We start from the raw sequence: 13,148 nt of genomic DNA, 5'->3' as shown, positions 1-13,148 counted from the left end.
GGTATCGCCGAGACGGCTCCGATATCGTCTCCAGTGACACGGCTTAGGGCTCGTGTCCATCATCCTCGTATCAGGGGCTCTCGGCGGTCTTAGTCAGAGGCGTGGATAATTTGTCCTAAAGAGAGCTTCCGGGTCCGTCTCTATCTTCGGTCCCACTTTCCCCGGCCATGATGGCAGCGGGAAGGTTCGCAATGGTCGCGTATCGGAGCTCGGAGGCGAGATGAAAAATTGTTGTGGTAGAGCTTTCGTCCATGTCCAGATCATCGATTTCTCTCGACAACGAACATCGAGCCCATAGCGATCGTTCCGAAGGCGTTCGAGCCGAGGATTTCCTGTTCTCGTTCCACACTGCCGAGGATAAGGTGGATCAGATTCTCGTATACAGCGATCTGACGAAGGTGTCGCGATTTCTTCCTCTATCCTCCACATCTTTTATGTATAACACCGCATCCCTGGGAAGCTGGTTGAGCCACTTGTCAGACGGCACGTCGTCGTCGTCGTTGCTCCACCGCGAGGCCATCGGTTCACCTGACGCCGTACTAGAATCCCTTCCCCACATATCTCCGTCCATTCCGTGGTTGTTCCGACTTTCCTCCATGAACAATATTTGCTCATAGTTTTCGGTGCCGTTCACTCCGAAATCTTGGCCGTCCCCGAGTTTTACTTGCGAGAGGAAACTTGAAGAGAATAAGTCGCGAGCGAATGGAACCCTTTTGACGTCACAAGGCTCGGCTCCATTTCTCAGTCGTCGTGTCGCTTCGTTGCCGGCCATGTAGCGCTTCCTCGTCGCTCAGCTTTATCGCTTTACTGCTCCCCGGTGTGAGATTTTGTAAACTCCGGTCTCCCTCAAGAAATTCCCTCCGTCTCCGTAGTTGAGCGGCGGGCGACCACCCAGCCTCGCACACGGCGACAGAGACGCTCTTCATTTCTCGCCTGTGACTGGGAAGGGGCGGGGGGACGGGGGTCAGCAGGAAATTAAAGCAGAAGGCAGAAAAAAACATCGCCGGAGATTTGAACCGGGTAGGGTTCAGTAGAGCAAAAAATGGCCCGTGCCGGATTTAAGGAGGTCTGCATTGACACAAATTCGATGTTGCGAGGATGTCGGATTCAAAATTCCAAGTTCTTCTGTTTCGACTCGAAATCAGTCGATTCCTGCGATGAAAATTCACCGGAGTCCCTCCTCCCCCCCCCTCCCCTCCAGCACGCGTTACGGATTGACCAGTACAAGAGGCACCTGATTTTTGCCTCCATTGTTTTCCACGGGTTCCGCTAGGACTTTCGAACACCGAGGCTGCGGGAGTCGAATCTCGTGTTTCAACGACCGAGGGACGTCTATCAAATGCGTATCAATCACGAAATGTGGGCCGGAATGTCGGTCAACTCGTGCGAGACATTGAGAGATATCCAGAAAGGCCAGGAGATGCCTGAAATATGCCAAAGCTCCGCCTTCATCCGAAACCGGCTCGCCAGTTGATCGCTGCTTCATGAGGCCCATCGCCTTCGTGGGAGTCGACACCAGCGTTGTCGCAGGCGAGGCGGGGGCTGTTAATCTTTACTCTAGGAGGAGAGTTAAGTGAAATGCCCGCGCTCTTCCCGCTTACTCGTGGTGCCCCATCTCCTGGCTTCTGCCGGATGCCCCGGCTCCCCTGTGGGTTTCTCCCACCCGCGAGCGAGCATGTGGGTTTTATAACCCTAGCTTTATCGAGCTAAAAGCACTGACTCTTCTGCCTAATCTTTCAAGCCAAGCGAGACACCCAACAGTCGAAGAGGAGTTCAACAGTGCGACGCAAATCGTTCGCAATCCTTTCGGAGGAATTCTATCGACCGAGAGATTCTTCAGAACTTTTCGAACATTTCGGGCGTGCACGAGGGGGCGGGACGTGAGACGCGCTATCGAACCACCGATACGCTCCCCATGAGGTCGGAGAGGACGTTGCTAGTCTTTGGTCTGGGAACACCCTATAAAAACTAAAAATTCGAAGAAAAAAGGAGGTGTTGACAATTTCAGAGCAAAGCAATCGCTAATTCCGAATATTTCTTACAGGCCATGAGACCGCAGCTGGCGGCAGCTCTGCTCGCAGCGCAGTTGGTCTCGCAAATATGCGTCAGCTCGGTGCGCGGCTTCGGGTGTCACTCGGGCTGCCATTGCATTTGGCGGCACGGGAAAATGACGGCGACTTGCACCGAGCTCCAGCTGGAATCGCTGCCGAGCGATCTTGACGAAGGTGAAAAATATCCTCCATCAATGTGAATTCGCTTCCATCCCTGAAGTCTCCGACGCAGCCACTAACCCGAACGGATTTCCACAGGCCTCCAAGTACTGAACATGTCCATGAACAACCTGAAAGCTCTGCAAAACAATCAGGTTGCCAACGCGGGTCTCGTCAATCTCCAGAAACTCTATCTGAGTTTGAATCAACTGAGAGAGCTGCAAGAAAACGCTTTCTACAAAATGAACAATCTTGTTGAACTGGACCTCAGCTTCAACAAGCTGGGTGCCGTGCCTACAAACGCATTTAAACACCTCGGAAATCTTCGCCAGCTGCTCCTGAAAGGTTCGTTCCAGCTATTCCCCGGTGAATAGTTATGGCAATTCGAGACTCGCAAGCGAGCTGGATCGCTTACGCCATACAGGCCGGCGCGCTTCCGAAACCGATTCGATCCGAGTAACAAAACGACCGACCGATCGACCAAGCGTCTAAGCACCTTTTGCGCTCCACAGGAAATCCCATTACAGTTCTGGCAGACTTCTCATTCTCGCATCTTCGAAGTCTTAGCGTGTTGGAGCTGAGCTCGTGTAAAATTGAAACCGTCGCTCGAGATGCACTGTCACAGCTAGAAAGTTTACAAGTTTTGAAGTTGGACGACAACCTGATCAGCTATATCGACGCATACACGATGTTACCGCTACACAAGTTACACGGGATTTCTCTCGATGGCAACGCGTGGAATTGCGACTGCCGACTACGGCCATTCAGGGACTGGTGAGTCCGTATGGAAATTGCCTAATGAACGGAAATGTATGCAACAGGAGACTTCGCTTGTCGATACGGACCGTAGGCTGAAGCCCTGGGCTACGGGATCCGACACCCGTCAGTGAATTTTCCATCGGGAAACGAAACTCGGAGACTGATGAGCGATATTCGTCCTCCGACGATTGTACTACGAGGGGCAATCCTCTGGATTAGGATTTTTCACAGCGCTGAATACCATCACCGTGTTCACTAACGAAGGGTCTCCATATGTCAAAATACTGGGCCAAGACACATTTTGCGAAAGCAGGGAGAATTATCGCGAGCCGCTCGGTTTCGAGTTTCATCGATGCATTCCAACGATGGCGAACTTGCTTATGGCCGAGAGCTCATACGCAGCAATGAAACCGAGCGGGTCAGGGAGCTGGGTCCGGCACGCAAATGTTCCCTCGGGCTGCTCGAAGCAACAAGATCGGCCCTCGCTCCTCTGTTCGTTTCGCAGACCGTGGATCTGGACGTTGCTGGCTCTTCATATGTATATGGACATCGAACAATCCACGGCTCCTTGGTCATGGCGATTGTTCCCGATCGGACTCTATCGTGGGGATACGATCGAGCTATTTTTGGAGAGGCGAATGTTGACGAAAAACTATTTTCTATTCGCAGGCTATCACAGCATCACCCTACGTCGTATTCGCCGACGTGCCATTTGCCGGAGACAATCCGAGACTTATCTTGGAATAAAGCTTCGGAAGCAGTATTCAGCTGTTCTCCCAATTTTACGCTCAGTGCTCAAGAGTATAAGGTGAGTTGTACTTATCCGTCTGCGCATTCGCTGCGATCTGGGAGAGTCGATAGCGAATCGGAAAATAGACGAGGTGTTGCCTCGGCAGTGCGAAGTTTGCTACTGCTGGAGGAATTCTCGGGGCTCTCTCGCGAGAGAAAGGAAGAATCGGAGCTCGGTCAGCAGCGTCAAAGCGAAATGAAAGTAGCTCGATGCTTTGTCCAGAGGATAATCCTCTAACGAGTCCCCTTTCTACCGCTTCCGTCGACCCTCTCGAGAAAAGAGCCATTGTGGCGGAAAGTTCCCAGTACCCTATCGAGATTAGAAGCGTTGAGCAAGGCAAGGAGTTCTGCCATTGGCTCGAAGTACTTTTTGGTGGGAGACTCTCTACTCATCAACCGGCGGCTTGCCGTAATCAAAACTAGAGGAATGGATCGATCGCCGAGCACGACTGGACACGTCGTCGAGGGAACATCATGACGCTTCATCCTGACCCTCTAGCATGGGGATCGTCTTCCCAATCCTCTGTTTGGATCTCGTTATGGGAAAAATATCTCCTTCGGATCCCTCTCTGCTCTCGACAATGATCGAGGATGTAAACAAGTGGCTCCCGGCTCGCACGTCCCTTACGCGGATTGGCGGCGTAACAACACTCCGCTTCTGTTTCCAGGTGCAGGCAGGCAGCAATTTGACCTTGCATTGCGAAGCTTGGGGGATGCCTCCCCCGGAGATCCTATGGTACATGGGGGATCTGCAACAGAATGGCACAGTTCTGCGGGTGAACGACTCGCTCACAGCTTCTCAGGTAAGTCTATCCAGACCCCGCGAGCTCACGCGTGTCCTATCAATCGGTGGCAGTCTCAGACCCTCACGATCGGTGAGCGGCGGGACGTCTGTCGTATTCGAGCCGATCGACGCCCGTTCGTCTCCTAAAGCCATTGCAAGCTGCCGTTTGTCTCAATGCAGCGTTTGGGGCAGCTCTTGCGGTAGCAAATGCGACAGAAAATGCGATCGATTGCCGCGGCAATAAATGGCATCGTTTCCTGGAACATGATCAATCCTTTCAGCTGCTGCTCAACGATGTGGGTCCATTGCACGGTGGCACCTACACTTGCCGAGCAATCAACCCAGCCGGGGAGGCCCGATCGAACTTCACCGTTCTCGTGAGCTCGGACGCCCATGAGACTCATATGGCTCCGACCACAACTAAAGGCGGGGTCCGGGTGGCTGACGTCCAGGGCTACTATTCCGGTAAGTGGCTGGATTTTCCAGAGGCAATTTTCAGAATATGTACACTCGATGTCGCCTCACCGATGATCAATAATAATCATACGACGAACATGGGTCGGTAATTGATTTTTTTCTCATATATCGATCTGGTTTTACAGGCAACGCTGGCCTGATCGGCCTCGTACTGGGCATCACCACAGCGAGTCTCGTAGTTCTATCCGTCGCGGTTCTGCTCCTCTGGAGCTGCCGACGGAATTCAGTAGGCGACAAAAGGAAGACGGCGGAGGCCTCGACCGCGCTGGGATCGTGAGTATTTTACGCACAAGTGTGAGAGACCACAATCAAATCAACTCGAGGTGTTCCCGCTCGAGGACAAACGGAATTCCGAAGAGATTCTCGAAGGTATCGCTCCAAGAATCTCGACCGAGCAACCGAGCAAGACGACGGCGAAGGGTAAACGACGGACTCAAATGATCCGAGCAAGTTCGGAGAACATACAGCCGGAATACGGAGTTCTGATTCAAGTTTAATTTGATGGTCCCGATCGGAGAGACGCTCCCAGCGACCCACTATTACATTTGCGCAATCATCCGTTCTCCAACGAAAAGCAGCTGATGATCCAGAGAGACGAAAACTTCAATTGAAATGGGCTTCTTCGATTTTTGGGCCATTTTTGTGGAATCTACTAGGCAAAAATATCTCGAAAGCAGACTCGAGCCCAATGTTAATGTGGCAAAAACGAAATTGCAGCGAGGTTGACTTCGATTTTTCGACGGTCGCTCGAGCGTGTTGGCTGGCTAGCTCCTCGGTCGGGGCCGGCTCGCCCGCCTGCGCGAGCTCTCGCGAGTGAGCATGCACGACTTTCTTTTCGGTGATTTATGAATAGTTCCGGGGAAACGAACTGACGCGAGGACAGGCGGACAAACAGACCGATCGACCGACCGACCGACCAGCCAACCAACCAACCCGCCAACCGAGCGGATTCGCGAACGGAGAGGGCGTCCGTAATGAACTGACTCGGACTGGCTTCGTCGTCTCGCAGCTTCTCGTTGTCCGCGGGCGGTGTATCTCAGCCTCCGAGCGCGGAGCTCGTTCTAGTCAACGTGGAACTTCTATTTCGCGCGATTTTCGGAGAACGCTGCACAGCCGTAATAATGGGGCGCTCTCTCGGCAGCAGGAGAGAGAGTATCCCGGCGCTCTACCATCAATTCAGTTATCCTCGAGAAATCGAGCTCCGCCGCCGGTAGGGAACGGCGAGGCCAGATCGGGCGGCAGTTCCGCCTCCGTTCACGAAAAGACCCGAAAGTGAACGGCGGAGCCGCGCTCCGGTACGCATCCAATGGTCTGCACTCGTTCCCTTCGTGCTCGTCCTGGGAGTTCCGTCCGAAACTTCACCGCGGCGCGCCAGTGACTCCAGACGGAACGGAGCGGTGTGGGGACAGAGATGAATTCGGAACCAATTCGTACTTGGCGATTGCGTCGGCAGCGGCACCTGCAGTGTCTCTACAATATCACGCACCACTTGGGGCGCGTAGCGTGGCCGTGGACAGAAAGCTGCCCGGGAGACTCCGTGGAGTTTCAATAATTACGAATCGCGAAAAACGGACAACCGCGTGTGGAGCATACGCGACAGACGTTGTCCCACTCGGCGCAACTTTTAAGCCTGACAAATGCTCGTTGGAATTTTTCTCTCTTTGTTTAGTTTGGGCAGAGTTTTCAGCTCGTTGCATCAGTTGTTCAGCGGCTTGTGTAGCGATTTCTCTCGGGCCAGTCAATGAGCTCGGCCGCCAGTAGTTCGTGTACAGGGTCGCAGCTGATCGACTCGAACGACCGGAGGCCAAGGCTGAACGAAACTTCCGAGGGTCGTCCCCCAGCATGCGTCATCCGTCGTCCCTTGCGCCACGGTGCCCCGGAAAACGCTCGGAGAAACTGAAGATTCGGTACCGTCGGCTCTGATACTGATCACGTGATTGATTTGTCCTCGCTCGTTCCTCTCGACATCCCACCGATATTCATCATCAAACGAAGCTGGCTCCTCGATCTGGGCCGGATGAGGTCCTCCTCGAGCACTGTGTGCTTCTTCCCTGTGAGCTGGAATATCATCCTGGATGACACGTCCGCTCGAATGTCGGTCAGACCGAGTGCCTGTTCAGTCATGTCCTTATTTCTCACGCGATTGACAGCGAGTACGCTTCGCATTAACCTCGCTCGGGTGTTCCGCTGCTGGACAAATTTCCATGATGCCCCACTGAGCATCACGCAGGGTATCGGACGAAGCAGCTAATCGAATATGGAAATCCATCAGGGAGAGATGAACTAAGTGCCGCCGTCGCAGCGGGGCAACGTGATCATTATGAATAAAGCAGCCGCTTGTTCACTTCATTCGAACGCACGGCATACGCCTCCAGCGAGGTTTCACTTTTTCGGAATGCAGACTCCAAAGACGAGAAGCTGTAGCGGTCGACCGAGATTCCCGCTCCATCCGATATTCGATAACGTTCGAATAGCTCCGTCAACGTAGAGGGAGAAGCCACGCAGAAGGGCCCTGGCGAAGCGAAGGGGTGACGAGCGCCCGCGAGAGCAGAGTCGACCGACGTGTCGAAAACCTCTACTTGACCAATTAGAAGCAATCCTCCCTGCTTGAGGACCACGCCCACCGCTGAACGCCCCCCACGTATTTAGTATGTGTATGTTCATCCCTCTGAATGTTCTCAAGTAGGGCACGCTCATCGAGTGAAATGTCAATGTCAGTTGAGAACGGAATGACTTCCCTCGGACCCCGTTCGCGACCTTCCGAAGCGAGTTTCCACGTCGGCGACATATCTCTAGCTGACCGGACGGAGCTCGTCATGGTATCGAACGAGGACCTCCTGACATTCGAAACGCACCCAATCGACGAAACCCGCTGATCGAGAGCACTGGCGCCGAAGCTCTGAACTGCACGATGAGACGGACCCGCCTGCTTCTTGGATTAACGTTGTAGTGCTTGTAGTTCGTTTTCGAGTTTGAAGATGTCAAAGAGGCGACGCCTAATTGGAAGCATCGTTATACGGAATCAAGAAAAGGAGCTCTACTGCTGCGAGAAGAAGTAAAAATCGAAGCAACGGTGTTCCGGGAGGCCGACGCTCCGGTTTGCTGGCTCTGGGCATGCCCTGGGCACTCGTTGAGGGGAAACCAAAAGGGATTTGCGCCCGGAATCGGCGAGATTCTCGGGGTCCTCGGTTCCTTGGGTGTAGAAAATGGAAGGATGCGATCAAAAGTACGGAGTTTTCTGCGAGTATAAGCTTCGAGGAGACGCGCCGTCCGTCGAGTCAATAGAACATCGAGAACGGGCCTCCCACGTTTGCTTTGTCAAGGGCAAAGGACCCGTGACTTGACTCCAGCGTGCCCGAGAGACATCGGCTTGATGCTTGAGGAAAGACTCTGATCGCACACATTAGTTTCCCTTAGGTCTGCATCGGAAAAAAGGATTTTAGGCTGATAGACGACAGTCGGTCTTCGGTAGGGCGTGAAATGGAGCACCACGGGATCAGGCAAAGCCGGAAGGAGGCTTCCCTGTGATAAAACCCTTTTTTTTTCTTTCATAGATGCATTCGTCCGCCGATGAGTACGAAGATCGATTACTCCATATTATTATTCGTTCGGGATCCCTGGACACTTGGAGGAAATCTGTGTTTTTGCAAAGCTCCAACCCTTTGTCGGAGGATTGGACGCCGGAACATCGAGGGGAATAAATTAGCCGTACCAGAATTAGGCTCGCTTGGCTCTTCTGAGGACGAATGCCGCGGAGCTCTCAGTCCAGGGCAACGACCTTCGCAAGGAAGCGCGCCGCTTGAGAAACTTCGTCCTACCGTCCACCTCCTCCACGTCACTCACGCTCAGCACTAGAGTTGAGCCTGAGGGTGGAACAGGGGAGGTCTGCGGTCTACGCTCGCTCAAAATGTTCGAATGGGCTGCTGTTGACAATGATGACGATCGAGACCGTGAGCGATGGCGAGCGTCTATCCGCTGGCTCCGGGGGAGCCTCAAATGAATCGAATTCCGCTCGGTGCTCGAAAACCCGAACATCTGAATCCCCCGGTCGAGGGACTGACAAGAGTCTGCAGAGCTCGTGTTGGATAGCTCGAGGGGGACGAGGTAGCGTTCGATAACGTGATGCGATTCTGCCTTTCCTCGTCGAGCTCCTTCCGACGCTTCAGCAGAAAATAGAACCTCGGCCCGTGAACCTTGAGATCCTCGCTCATTCCAGCGCTCTTCCCCGGGGGAAGACAGATGGACACAGAAACACACGAATTTACGCATCACGGGTCCGCGCAGACAGGGGAATCTGCCGAAGGGGACGTTGTCCGCTGGCGTGGCAAGGCTCTCAATTATCCGTCGCCGTATTCCATTGGAGAAATTCGGACGTTTCTGAGAGGAGCGTGGGTTACTCAACGTCTCGCGCATCGCTCCGAAAATTCTCAGTTTCTGCACGGTCCGCCGTCGGGCACTCGGTTGTGGGCGCTCGGTGCCGTGATTTAGGTAGAGCGCTGATTTTTCCGGATCCGTTTCGTGGGATGTTCATTTGTTTGAGTCCCACGCACGGTCCTGGTCATAGCAGGGGGAGGAGAGTGGGCGATCGATAGGAAAGTTGAGAGCAGGCGGCAAAGCGCGCGCTTCCACCTGCTCGCCGGCCGCCTTGTTACTTTTCCTCCAACAGTCCTTGACAGATGATCTTGGTGATGAAAGAGTGGAATTCGTTTGAATCAAGCATCAGGGTATTCCTTTCCTTGCTGTTCACCATATTCCCCTTCTCGGGCTAGCTCGATGACATTTTTCTCAATTTTCTACCGTGCTGCTCGGCCTCCAGACTCTCGCGTTATTACCGGGAGTGGGAACGTGTCGTAACCGCCCACAGAATTAGGGTGCCGGCTGAATGGCATTGGCAAACTAGCGCTGGTTGAAACCATCGAAATGCGTATGAATATCGGAACGGCTTCCTCGCCGTTTCCTGAGCCGCTGCGAATTTGAAGGAACCGCAGCCGAAAAGTAGTGTGGAAACTAACGTTCCTGTTTCTCGTTCCAGGGCCGAGGTCGAACCCTTGAAAGCAGCCGAGGCAGCCGAAGATACCCCTCCACAGAAGCCTCCACGTACGCACGCCGACTACGAGTGCCTCACACCGTCAGCGCTCGACCTTGAAGGCTGTGAGTTTCTCAGATAGACGCTATGGGTCGACATTTCTCCCACGCGAATTCAGGACGACCGATGGCGTCTTCTGGAAGTTTCCAGATCGGAACGAACTCCGTTGAGTCGGATCATTTTATTCGTTTCCGATCAGTCTCACTCATGAATCCGATGATTCACATTGGCCACATTGATGCGCGGAGGACCTCATTGTTTCAATGAACTCCGAAGGACTCTCGCGCTGAGTTTTTAGGATTGTTGATTGCCCCACGGACGTATCGCTGGAGGGAGCTTGACTGGCACACGCTTTCGGAGTACAGTGTTGTTTTCCGTTCCGAAGAGAATTCAACGCTCTTAATGACGCTGGTGTCTGTTATTACTTTAGTGGCCATTACTCGCTCGCTCCCTAGCGAAGTTGTTGGAGTTGTTTATCGCCTCGCTCGCTCGCTCGTGAGCAAGTGCCTCTGTTTGGCGCTCTTCTTGTCATCAACGTCGTTCGTGCCTTTATTAGCAATCATCAAGCGGCAATCGAACGTCGGGAATCTTTTTTCCCCTTAGAGATCGTCGAACAGAACGTCCGTTTTCCCGCAGTTGGGACCCTTTCTCTCGCTTGCCAGACGACGTCTCTCGGGGTTGACGTCTCCAACAGCGTCGATCGCGGAGACGACGCCGCCGCCGCCGTTGTCATTGTGGTCCGTTCTTGCGGCGATGATGATCATGGTAGTGGTGTGGGTGGCGGCGGCGGCGGGCGACAGCCTCGTCCTCTCTATCGCTGTCGACGTCACTTCATTTCAAACTGCTTCCGCTAGCAGCGCTCGATGTAATCGAAAAAGCATCAGATCCGTTATGTGATTCGAGTCGATTGCCTATCTGTTCCTCTCCCGTTGCACACTTCTGCCCAGCGGCGAATCAGTCCATTCATATTGGCTGCACGGCGACGAAGTGTCATCTGCTCCCTGATCCTCGCGGCAAGACGCGTAACACCATCGATATTATTTCGAGCCGCCATCGCGCGACTCGACCATCTGGACTCTCGGAAGAGGAACAAGGCCATTCACCGCCGAAGAGTGCCAATATCGCAAGGCCTGGCTCGATTGTACGCGCAACGTGCTGCCAAGTAGTTTCTCTTTCGTGCCCTCGCTCGGGCTCCCCATCGATTTCGACCGCGTGCCCTAACCCGTACGCACGAGCTCATGATTTGAATCCGTTTCGCCCTTTCAGCGCTGCGTACGAGCTCGCTCTATTCCTCAAACCCCTACTGCTGTAGGGATCGACGCAGTTTGGCATCTTGTGGACCTATTCCAGTGCCTATGCCTCTTCTGCCAGCCTGTGCCACTCTTCCGAGGGACAGAAGACCTCTATCATTGAGTCCGGCCGAATTCGCGGGGCAGACGCCACCGGATTTCCACACTTTACGGTCCCTCAACCTGATGGACAGCCACGACTCGAGGTAGGTTTCGCGGGGACAAGTCACGGTCTCGTTTCGTCAGGCTTCAGCCGTAGGAATCTAATGAAGCGCACGCCGAATTTCAGGGACATTTATTCGGGTTTCAGGTCGGATCACTGCGTCGTTGGCTCGGCCCTGATGGCGCACTATAGAGGTCCCGACGTTGTTAGCGGTCAATCGGGTTCACCCAGCGTTCCCGAGGAATCTCAGGATTGTAGCATATCGCAAAGTTCGAGCACGGCCCCGCTGCTCGCATCCCCGGATCTTTTGGTCGATCAAGGAGACCACCCGTCCGCTTACTTCAGGTAGGACTTTGCATGCAGAATTTGCCGTTTCTCGACGAGTTCGGAGAGCCGCCGGGGGACAATCGCGATGTGGGAGTGATTCCCGATTGATTTTTATCCATGGGATCGTACCTTGTTGCGGAGCCGAATTTTCGCCTCGACGGAGCGCAGAATAGAAGCAGAAGCTCCGAAAAAACTAGGTCCTATTCTTACGTCACCACATATTATGAGATCTTCAGACTGGCTCACCCATCCGTATCTCATTCATGATGGAGCTCACCGGAGCTGACCGGAAATGCGGTTTTCCCTCCTCTCCGGGCTAGGTACGTTCTGGCAAATCACCCGGAAAACAAGTCCAGTTCAAATATCTCGAACCCCGTCATTCCCTCTGCGGAGGGAAATGACCGTCGGAAATAACAACGCCGCCGACCAACTTCGCGGCCTTTGGGGGGATCTCCAATATCGGAGGTTTCTATTGTCAGTCAGTCATTCGTTTTGGTCCGTCGCTTGTCAGAGAAGGAAACCGGCCGAGACCTCGGCACTTTCCAGAAGTGATTTTGGCTCCCTTCTGAGTGGTAGCAGCAACGCCCGTTGGCGATCGACCCGGAACAGTTTCCTCTCGATCTGATTCTGCAATCTAGCAACTTCAAAACAACTGCCGAGACGAACACAGAACGCTGTCTCACCACTTACTCGATCGGGGACGGGGGGGGAAGGACATTCCATTCATTCAAAGTTTGAGGACCCCCATCCAGAGGCGTATTCCATGGAGAATCGAAAATCGGTTCGAGTTTTAGGAGATATTGGGGAAAATGTTAGAGATCCCGGACACCGTATTGGAAGCGGGTGGATTCGTGCTCTCCGAGGAGCGTCGATGCATTTTCGACGCTGTTCCAGATTTGGAGGAAGTTTGAAGGAAGCCAATGCGAGCCCCATCTTCTCCCGTTTGCAGGTCTCCATCAGTGCTCAGTACCGTCCCAGAGGCGCAAGAGCCCACAACATTAGACGGGACTCAAGTTTAGGCCGGAGCTTGTGGCAGCTGTTGGACTTCTTCTGTTTATTCGTTAAACTAGCTGCAGTAGCAGCAGAGTCAGCGGCGGCGACGGCAGCAGAAGCAGCTAATGGATCACACAGAGTGTAAGAAAAGCCAAGGCAGAGAAAGATTGAGCGAACCGGGAGGGCTACGACGACGATGCAAATCGTTGCAACGTGGCGTCTATGGACATCAGGCGAACTCTTCGTCCATCGGCCGGCTTGAGCAGACTTG

The 13,148-nt window shown here is 53.7% G+C and overlaps 1 protein-coding gene across 1 annotated transcript; it reads left to right on the top strand.

Annotated features, from left to right (window-relative positions):
• Nucleotides 1-251: 251 nt before the first annotated feature.
• Nucleotides 252-12,903, top strand: LOC100900591 (uncharacterized). The gene is made up of 12 exons (XM_029111409.1): nucleotides 252-398; nucleotides 2,045-2,225; nucleotides 2,310-2,555; nucleotides 2,723-2,984; nucleotides 3,639-3,777; nucleotides 4,427-4,561; nucleotides 4,824-5,007; nucleotides 5,145-5,292; nucleotides 10,052-10,170; nucleotides 11,372-11,600; nucleotides 11,684-11,902; nucleotides 12,834-12,903. The coding sequence occupies exons 1-12, from the start codon at nucleotides 252-254 to the stop codon at nucleotides 12,901-12,903; spliced, it is 2,079 nt and encodes a 692-aa protein (XP_028967242.1).
• Nucleotides 12,904-13,148: the final 245 nt, after the last annotated feature.

Source organism: Galendromus occidentalis, unplaced genomic scaffold (assembly GCF_000255335.2).
Source record: "Galendromus occidentalis unplaced genomic scaffold, Mocc_1.1 scf7180000077439, whole genome shotgun sequence".
NCBI classification, from domain to species: Eukaryota; Metazoa; Arthropoda; class Arachnida; order Mesostigmata; family Phytoseiidae; genus Galendromus; species Galendromus occidentalis.
The sequence above is the reverse complement of the archived record's forward strand: the minus strand, read 5'-3'. Positions and strand labels throughout refer to the sequence as shown.

Coding starts and splice junctions, on each gene's coding strand:
- LOC100900591 (XM_029111409.1), top strand. CDS start 252: ATGTCCAGATCATCGATTTCTCTCGACAACGAACATCGAGCCCATAGC. Junction 399..2,044: donor TATACAGCGATCTGACGAAG/GTGTCGCGATTT, acceptor TATTTCTTACAG/GCCATGAGACCGCAGCTGGC. Junction 5,008..5,144: donor CGTCCAGGGCTACTATTCCG/GTAAGTGGCTGG, acceptor CTGGTTTTACAG/GCAACGCTGGCCTGATCGGC.